Raw genomic sequence first — 10,745 nt, forward strand, 5'->3', positions numbered from 1 at the left:
GGAAATGATTTAAAGCCCTCAAATTTGAATTTTTGGTATGAAAAAATCTCATTAAAAATTATACATTCAAAAATAAAAAAGATTTTTTTAAAAATGTATCAGCTTGAATATACAGGCTTTTGAAGTAAATCAATAAGTGGGGTCCATGTAACTTTGCAATGATTTCTTTTACTCCTCCCAATGTATTGGTACACGTGTGGCCATTAGAATCCACAACTATTAGTGGTGGATACATTGGGAATTACATAAATTTTGGTTGTTTTTTTTGAAAATTTTAATACTTTATGCACAACGTACAATTAAACTAAGCTTGAAATTTTTTTTTGATTGACAAAAATGCCCTTGATCGTCCTGGTCGTCTTCGCCTTTCTATATAATAGAAATATATATATATAGTATATAGTAATAAATAGAACAAGATAAAACTATATAGTAATAAATAGAACAAGAAAGATATATGAGCCTCGTACTTGCACGAGTTCAATATAAGTTTTTTTTTAATCTCATTTTTTGTGATACAAATAAAATTTAGAGAGTCAGTTAAATTTTAATATACGTTTTAGATATTTTAAGTTGTTAGTTATTTTGATTTATAGTATATTTTACAGAATTTACAAGTATTATATGTTACTCCATATGTTTCAATTTATGCGGCACTGAATTTTGAATTATTATGATCTATGGTAATTTTTATGTCATTTTCAAATAATGTATGTTAGTTCTGTTATCTCGATTTTATTTGGTACTTTTAGAATTTTAAAAGTCAACTAAATATTTTGTATGTCTTTTAAATATTTTAAGAATTTAATTATTATTATTTACAGTCATCTAATATATGTTACTCCTACTATTTCAATTCATGGCAGTAATAATAAAATTTCAAAAATTACTTTCGTTTTTAAATGGTTAATTTATCATTTTAAGTCATTTCAATTCACCCCTATTCAATTCGTTCATCTGTCATTGAACATAGACTTAAAAAGAACAAAAAAGGCAATTACTCTGGAATATTGTAGAAGCTTCCTACTGTTCCTATCTATAGTTAACTGAAGACGATTCTTGATTACACTCGAATTCCATAGGTTTATCAGTTCATCGCCTATATATATCACAGACACTTTCTCCAATTCATCATCAGCAAGTCATCAAGCAAATCAAACACTACCATCAAAAGTTCAAAAGTAATCTGTTTTCTTCAAACAAGAAAGCTTCCAAAAACACTACCATCAAAAGTAATCTGTTTTCTTCAAACAAGAAAGCTTCCAAAAATGTCTCTGATTCCAAGCTTCTTCGGTGGTCGAAAGAGCAACATCTTTGACCCATTTTCCCTCGACTTATTCGAGGGCTTCCCAATTTCAACCAATGTCCCATCCTCTGCTCGTGAAGTCTCTGCTTTTGCAAATGCAAAAATGGATTGGAAAGAGACCCCAGAAGCTCACATCTTCAAAGTGGATGTTCCGGGGATCAAGAAAGAGGAAGTAAAAGTTGAAGTGGAAGAAGGAAGGATTTTACAGATTAGCGGTGAGAGAAGCAGAGAACAAGAGGAGAAGAATGATCAGTGGCACCGTGTGGAGAGGAGTAGCGGTAAGTTTTTAAGGAGATTCAGGCTGCCGGAGAATACAAAGACGGGAGAAATAAAGGCAGCGATGGAGAATGGGGTGCTCACTGTGACTCTTCCTAAAGAAGAAGAGAAGAAGAAATCTGAGGTAAAAGCCATTGACATCTCTGGTTAAACAAGTGCAGATAATTTGTAATAGTAATGTTTATTTTGTTAAGTATTTTTGTGTTTGTTGGGAGATTACGCTCTTAATCTGAATTATGTGTATGTGTAATTGTTTAAGATTGTCGGTCTTCTTCTCTTTGCAGTTGTAAACAAGAAATTCCTTTTAGTAACATTTATTTAGTTGTTTCTCTTTTTCATCCCCTTAATCATTTCTAACAAATGATGAATATCTCTCCTAATTCGGCATTAAAAGCAAATTGTTATGTGATTAATCTTTTTTTTCTTTCCGCAAAAGCCACCAATGGTGGGGTTGGGATTCAATGAGGATACCCAACACATATTATCACAAAAAGCTAGAGAGGGAATACCATCAGAATATCTAATAACTGTACAAAGATCAAACCAAGTAGTAGGCAGATGAATATGAGGAAAATGGCTATTGAGGAGCATAGTTGCGTTATTACAAACCTGATGAATAATATCTCTTATAGACATGTGGATATTTATCAAATCTTGCCTTACATCTGCTTTCCAAAATTTTCTAGCACATAAATATGGGAATATACTGTAGCAGAATGTCATGCATTCCGTTTTGTTTTTGGAGTTATTGAGCATTAGGAGCTGATTAACATCACCATCATTAATATTACTACCAAAATTATGGCAAAAGAAGGAACACACTTGCTTGGCAATGAAGCTTTTGCAAAAAAGGTGCAAAGTGGTCTCTTGTTGATAGTTGCTACAACATGAACATCCAGAAGGGATCTTAACTTTGCATTTATGAATGATGAGTTCTTGTGATTTCTTCAAATCTGCTAAGCAGGTGACAAGAGAACTTACCTTTAGCATCGTGTGTCCAAATAGGTCTATACTCCTTCCCAGAATGAATTTTAATAGATAAGATATCATTTATAAGATTATGAGGAAGGATATCATATAAATTGAAAAACTGTTGTTAAATTGAGTGATCTTAGCTAGGGCACCAATGCCAATCCAATTGTCCCACCAAAAGGAAATATTACCAATACCTATTTTCCAGAGAATATATTCTCAGAAATATCCTTGATGTTCATTAGTCTTCTTCAAATATGAAGGTGGCATGTTGCGTACCTAGCCGCGCAAGTAATATAGTTTCTTTTAGAACCGAGTTGTCGAACTAAGGGACTTATGATCAATTTATATTAACTCAATTATTTCGACACTTTAAAAGATGTACTTTCAAGAGATTGTGATTTTGGTTTACTACGACTACTAACAATTAAATTAATTAAAGTAACTAACAAGGATGAGTTCAATTTGATGATTTAAACAAGTAGGAGACAATTTCAGGGCTGCAACATGCATAGGGTTTCATGTATCGCGTCTCAAGTAATGAATTAACTAAGGTTATCAAATTACTGATTTTCAGGGTTGATTCTATGATCATGGTCTCCCAACCTTTAATCTCCTAATACTCTTGTTGACCGTCTAACTACATCGTTGAACGGGGATAGACATGCCCAATTGACAAGCATTTTAATTTCATTCGTAATCAAGCTTGGTGTTTGTCCGGGCTTCAATCATAAACACGAATCTAATCAAGTGATATGCAAGAAAGATCAAACTTTTTGTATTATTTGGTCTATCTACCTTATTGTCCCCGAGTCCAAGAATACACAAGATATTTATTTTTATGGCGTGGTCAATCATGAAATACTAAAATAAGAACACAAAAGTAATTTAAACGGTAATCAAGAATTAACTCATAACTGTTGATGTTCAACAATTATCCATAGCTACAACCCCTAAACAAAGGCTTTTAGCCACTCATAATGTTCATGAACTCAAAAACAATTGTCTTCATGCAGTTCCAAATTAAAGAAGTAAAGAATCGAAACCTACGATGAATTCTTTATATTTGCTCTTACACACCACAAAGAAGTCGAACCCTTACAAAATAACCCTAGGTCCTATTTATAGAGTTTAGGAAATAAATTTTCAATATTAACCCAAGTAGGAATTCTAATTAAGATTTCTAAGTTAAGACTTGAACCATTCTTCATTTGTGAAAAAGATTGTACCGACTGATTCTTAATTATTCTTAGATTCTGAGGTCAATTAGTTAGTGTGGAAATGATTTTGGATATCAATTAAGGTCACTAGAATCCCCTAGCACAAAGTTGAGTTGAAACCTTCCCTACCGAGTAAGTTTTGACCTAAGATTCTACTTAGATCAACTTCAGACAATCATATCTATCAGCACATAAAGAATTAGGTGGCCCATGACCTATCAAATTAAAGGTTTTTGAGTTCCTTTTTCAACGCCACAAAGTTTGCTTAATTTCGAGCTTGGAGTAAACCGTTATGCTCGTTTTAGTGAAGCCTCTCTTTTAAGACACCTCAATTGTTTTTAGAGGGGTAGTTTGATCTTTTCCTATTCCTTCTAAGCCTAAGTTACATTTTTTCTTCACCTAATTAAGGTTCTAATTAGTGTTAAAATATTTTTCACCTTCTTTAAAGGGTACCAGTTGTTAATGGTTCCATGCTGTAGAGATTATCACTCTGAACTTATCTTTTTTCAGAAAAAAAGAAGAAGAAGATTAAAAGGTGCCAGTTTCACTCTTCAAATCAAGTTGAATTCATATACGATAATTGCGACAGATATCAATTGAAAGTTGTTCAGGCTATCCAGCAAGATCGTTTTATGCATCTTATTTTATATTAATGGGTCCAATTGATGCAATATAAGTCTTTTCTTCTTAGAATTTAATAAATAAATGTACATTTTTTATTAACTGTCTTCATATTATCGTAACAGGTAGTTCAAATTTTATAGGTAGATAAACATTATCAAAATTTATCACAACCGTCAATGTTCACCTTTTTTTTTATTTATCTACTATAATATGTTGGTTTTTGTTTTTATTTAGTCCCTCTGTTGTAATTATCAGGACTGGTGTCACAATCTAAATTGAAGAAGAACCGTTACATAGTTAGAGGTGAAGATGAACGGAGAAGATGAGCTGTCTCGATGACTTATTTACGTCCTGACGCTCCATCAAATATGACTTCTAATAAAATAGTGTATTAGATGGTAATAGTGGAATTATTATTGTTCATATTACTATCCTGTTAAGTGGCACAATTAATAATTTTGTGATCTTTATTTAGAATTTCTTGACAATTTATTGATGGTAATTTATGATAATTACTCAGAAGATGTTGATTTGAAGGTGGATAGTCTGGCAAATGATTCTTCGCCTGAGGCAAGTGAAGTGGCAGAAGTTTAAATATATATATATATATATATATATATATATATATGTTATTATTATTTTACTATCTAGTAAAGGGGAATAGCAGGCAGCAGACCGTCAACACGTCTGCTTGTGCTGCCTGCTTATTCTCCTTGGCTGCCTCTTCATCATTTAGTTAACTGCTATATGCTCTTTATTAAAATAACATTAAAAAAAAAACTGTTACATGCTGCCACTTCTTCATCCAATGAAAATGGAAAAAGAAAATTGTCTTCTTCATCCAATGAAAAAAATGTGAAAATCTATTTAAAATTTCAATTGTAAACTTACTTTCTTAAGATGCTACATAAGAGGGAGTCATGAAAATATTTTATGGGCTTCATTTATATTTTATATTTATCATTTTTTTATTAATTATTTTTAATTTTATTATAGTTAATTCTTGAACTTCTATCGGTGAAATACCACAAATAATGGAAAAATTACGCGGTTAAGCAAACTTATACTATTTAATTACTCATCATAGCTATAGTTTACTATAACTACCACTCGCGACTAACATTATACATTAATTACGTGGGCTGACTTCGAATTTGTATAATTAGCCACATTTATATATATATAATTCATCATAATATGCAAATACATATGTATAATATACAATTATTTAACCGATATACATAGACAATTCACCTCTCTCCCACTCTCTGCCCTCTCTCGCTCACCTCTGTCCTCCTTCTCCCAATCTCGCTCGCCTCTCTCTTCCCCTCTCCCAAATCTCGCTTGACATATATACAAATGCATATGTATAATATACAATTATCTAACCGATATACATATACAATTCACCTCTCTCCCACTTTTTGCCCTCTCTCGCTCGCCTCTCTGCTCTCTCTCCCAGTCTCGCTCGCCTCTTTTCTCTCTATAACATGTAGCTACGAATTGTAATTATCAAATTATAGCAATGGAGAGTAACTAGGCTATTTTTGAGTGGCTACATGTGAAAGTTCCTCAATAAACATTACGAATTTCAAATAATGATAATTGGGCCCGTGCTAAGCATGGGCTTCCCCTTTCTAGCATATACATACACATCAAAGTCGAGAAAGATGTAGGAAATAATGAATATAAATAATGCATATAGTTGAATTAAAATGCTGATGATTGATCAGTAACCATTTTGTGGACGTAGGTCAATAAAGACTTGGATCATAAAATGAAGTGTTGTTGTGTTGCTTCACTTTTGCGGATGCAAATCAAATGTCCTCACAAATGAAATGAAAATCTACTATTTTGTTACTAAAATTTATTTATGTCATTCGTTAAAATTTTAGCTTATTTATATTATTTTTGTTTGAGAAAAGGTTTATTCATGTCATTATTAGTTAACTGAAATGACATAGATGAACCAAACTTTACACGATGACATATATGAGTTTTTTCTCAAAGTTTGCTGACATATTTGAGCTTTTTATTTTTTTAAAATGATTGTATTAATGATGTGGGCTGAATCATAATTGACCACGCATAAAAATAATTTTACAAAACTAAAATATTTTTCAATTAACAAATATTGACATGAATGAACCGTTGTTTTTATAAAAAAAAATGGTATAAATGAGCCGACTTTAAATTTGAAATTCTATAACATATTTAAGGTTTTTCCCCTTTTAACTATATGTAAAAACAAAAAGTTCAATTACTTCTTACATAAAAAGAAATAAGGTGGAATTATTCCTTCTAAAAAAAGTCTCTGGAATATTGTAGAAGCCTCTTCCTGTTCGTATCTAAATTTAACCGAAGAAGATACTAGATTACACTCGAATTGCTTGAGTTTCTCAGATTCATCGACTATAAATATCACAGATACTTTCTCTAGTTTATCATCAGCAAGTCATCAAGCAAATCAAGCACTACAATCAACAATTTAAAAAATCCTCTGTTTTCTTCAAACAAGAAAGCTTCCAAAAATGTCTCTGATTCCAAGCTTCTTCGGTGGTCGTAAGAGCAACATCTTCGACCCATTTTCCCTTGACTTATGGGATCCATTCGAGGGCTTCCCAATTTCAACCAATGCCCCATCATCTACTCGTGAAATCTCTGCTTTTGCAAATGCAAAAATCGATTGGAAAGAGACCCCTGAAGCTCACAATCTTCAAAGTGGACGTTCCGGGGATAAAGAAAGAGGAAGTGGAAGTTGAAGTGGAAGAAGGAAGGATTTTACAGATTAGCGGTGAGAGAAGCAGAGAACAAGAGGAGAAGAACGATCAGTGGCACCGTATGGAGAGGAGCAGCGGTAAATTTTTAAGGAGATTCAGGTTGCCGGAGAATGCAAAGACGGGAGAAATAAAGGCAGCGATGGAGAATGGGGTGCTGACTGTGACTGTTCCTAAAGAAGAAGAGAAGAAGAAATCTGAGGTGAAGGCCATTGACATCTCTGGTTAAAGAAATGCAGATCAAGTGTTTGATGAAAGTCCCTTTGTCAATAATGTATTAATGTTTGGTTTGTAGGGAAATTAAGCTTTTAATCTTGAATTATGTGTATGTGTAATTGTCTAAGTTGTAAACAAGAAAATGTTTGTGAGTTTAATTAATGAATAATTTCATTTTTAACATTCATTTAGTAGTTGTTGTTTCTCTTTTTCATTCAAAGAAATGATGATCCCAAGTTATGAGAAGCAACTTTTTATGTGAACAGGATTTTTATGTGCTTCGTGCTGCCCGCTATTGGGTCTAAGTGGGTGCTCCCGCTTTTTCGCCTTTCAGAAGGGTGGCCCACACACGGACTACCCAGGTATCATATACGCCCCCAAAATAAAGAGCCTTGAAATACTAGAAGAAAAGCACCTATACCTAACAAGATTAAAGTGAATACCTAAAATTGTGGTCATTTTATTTCGATCTTTCCAGACATAACCAAGAGGGAAAAGATTCTTCAAGTGTCTCCAGGTCCCAGAAGTGCATGATAAATGACCGCCAAAGCCCAATACTGCAGAAGAAATTAAATGAAGTACTCAGATACAAAGTATGGAAAGGTGTCTATAACTTCTCCCCTAGGACCTACCCCCAACCTAGAGTAGCTAGGTGGGGAAGTAAAATCAATCCTTGTTCATACAATGACTTTAATTAAATTAATGTCATTAACATAATTTTAAAATTGTTACTCCCTCCGTTTTAAAAGAATTAGTCTAATTTGATTTGACACAAAGTTTAAGAAAATAAATAAGACTTTTGAATTTTGTAGATATAAACATGCCACAAGAAAAATTAAAATTAAAATATTGTCAAAGAGATCATTCTTTTTAAAAAAAAAAAATCATCTTTATAAAACGTATTACTTTTACATCTCCGTCCTTCAATTTAAAACAAGTGTCACAATAAAAATGAAAAGGTTGTAGATGAGCACTCAAATACCAAACATGCTCATGGAAAATGTTGATATTCTTGAAGTACCTTTAATACTAGAAAGTTTATTAGTGTCACATAATTAATTTATCAGTGTTACACAAATTAAATAGAAATTTTATCAGTGCCTTAGGAGAAAATAAAATTATATATATATATTATATGTTATTTAAAAATAACAAATTTTATGAAAAAATTACTATGAAAAGGCATTAAAAAATAGATAGACTCTAGAATTTCTATTAATGTTAGTAACATATATTATTTGAAAATTATGTAAAATATATAATAAATTATAATAATTAATAACTTAAAATATTTAAAAGACATAAAAAAAAATTAATTGATGCTTAATTTTTTTTATCAATGTCACATAAATTAGGATAGGAAAAGTAGCATATATTATCTTTAAATTATGTACAGAAAATGCTATAAATTACAATAATTAACAACTTAAAATGTTTAAAAATTGTATCTCAAAATTCTACTAGTGTCACATAAATCGAGAGAATAACATATATTATCTGAAAATTACGTAAAAATATTATAAATTATAATAGCTAACAACTTAAAATATTTTATAAATTATATAAGAAATTTAATTGACTCTTAAATTTTTATCCGTATTACATAAATTAGAATGAAAAAATAACAAATATTAAATTCGTGCTAATATGGACTCCTATCTTTAGTATATACTAGATAATTTAAGGCCCGTGATATGGGCCCAATATAATGAAAGGCCCATTTATAGGCTCGATATTACAATATTATATATATATTTATAATAGAAATTTAATTATTTTTCGAAAAGAAAAATTATTATGACATTTTCAAATAAATATGATAAGAAATAATAATAAAATATCACATGCTCCAGTGATTATTTTAACATCATGTCAAACATATATATTCGAATTAAATAATTAATTTAATGATATTCTTTTTCTATTTTATTTGAAAATTATTCAAGAGAATAGATTAAAATTATGAGTCTCAATCTATTAACAATTTTCATAAACTATATGAAGCAATAAAGCATATTGATCCATCTATAGATTAATTTTGAATACACTAAAAATTTGTTTTATAGGTGTTTAAAAAACAAAAATAATGACCTACTTGATGAAAATTAGAATGAATCATCTCATTCTTTACAAAGTGATAAAAGGATGAAAAAACGTTATGATTTTATATCTTGTCTTTACATTCATTAAAATTAGGAGAACAATTTGTATAGTAAGGAATTTTTTAAAAATAAATTTATATACCTGATGAATGAATATTTTACCTCAAATAATGAGAATTTAAAAATATTAACAAAAGTTAATATAATATATATTGCAATAATTCAACATGAAGTGGTTAAAATAATAATTTATATAACTTGCTTAAAATGATTTTAATTGATGATAAAATAATAGTAATAAATAAATATATGTTTCTCAATAAATTATATAATGACATATATGTTACGTGAAGTTTTGGGATTATACATAGAAAGAGAAATCAAGTAAATTAGATACTTCAAAAATTATCTTTACAATCCAAAAAGAAAAGCAACACCATGAAATTGAAAAAGTCTAAAGAGAACCAAAGGAAAGGACATAACATGCTTAGAAATTATTGGAAATTTTGTTCTTGAAGAGCTTGGTCACTGGTTGAATTCCTTATGAATTAGGCCTTTTGATAATTGCAATTGTGATTGATATTGGATTTAACATGTTAATTGGTCCAGTATCATGTTCATTAGAGTGTTTGAAAAATATGGATCAGTTGAATTTTGCTGAAAATTTGTTATATGAACAAGTCCCAAAAGTGATGTGTTCACCAAGAAATAGCGAATTTTACTTTTGTCTTATAATTGTTTTACAAAAGTAGGGTCATTAGGTAGGGAATTGATCAAAAATAAAGTTCTTAATGTTGAAAAAAAATGCATTATTGGTCTTGCTAATAAGAGATTTATACCAAAGTGTGTAATATTTAAGATACAAATTATAAATAAAGGGCGAGAAATTTATTGGTATAAGACATGAGAGGGGAGAAACTTGAGGAGTGAAATGAGTTGGTGTCTAATTATTTGTGTCATAGTTAGTTCTAGAAAAATCTTATAATTTATAGTTTCTAGAATAATCATGTAACTTATGGAGGAAATTTACCCACTTGAAAAAATATTTTTACAAATTTAAAAATAGAATTTATGAAATTTTAAAATGAAATATATATGAAATGACCATATTATCCTTCATCGTCCTCAACTTCATATTTCTGTATTTCTATAATAGAATAATACAAAATTTTGGCCGGACAACTTTAAATTTAAATCAAACTTACATTAGTTCACTATTCAGATTAATATGTTTGAAATCAAATAAAAGCAA

The 10,745-nt window shown here is 30.3% G+C and overlaps 1 protein-coding gene and 1 pseudogene across 1 annotated transcript; both read left to right on the forward strand.

Moving 5' to 3' along the window:
• The first annotated feature begins 1,030 nt into the window (after positions 1 to 1,030).
• Positions 1,031 to 1,912, forward strand: LOC102589396 (17.4 kDa class I heat shock protein-like). The gene is made up of 2 exons (XM_006360760.2): positions 1,031 to 1,181; positions 1,233 to 1,912. The coding sequence occupies exon 2, from the start codon at positions 1,269 to 1,271 to the stop codon at positions 1,731 to 1,733; it is 465 nt and encodes a 154-aa protein (XP_006360822.1). The 5' UTR covers positions 1,031 to 1,181; positions 1,233 to 1,268; the 3' UTR covers positions 1,734 to 1,912.
• Positions 1,913 to 6,690: 4,778 nt separating this feature from the next.
• Positions 6,691 to 7,553, forward strand: LOC102589723 (18.2 kDa class I heat shock protein-like; annotated as a pseudogene).
• Positions 7,554 to 10,745: the final 3,192 nt, after the last annotated feature.

This window comes from Solanum tuberosum, unplaced genomic scaffold (assembly GCF_000226075.1).
Source record: "Solanum tuberosum cultivar DM 1-3 516 R44 unplaced genomic scaffold, SolTub_3.0 scf00332, whole genome shotgun sequence".
NCBI classification, from domain to species: Eukaryota; Viridiplantae; Streptophyta; class Magnoliopsida; order Solanales; family Solanaceae; genus Solanum; species Solanum tuberosum.

Excerpts from the sequence above, each read along its gene's own strand:
- LOC102589396 (XM_006360760.2), top strand. The coding sequence starts at position 1,269 with ATGTCTCTGATTCCAAGCTTCTTCGGTGGTCGAAAGAGCAACATCTTT.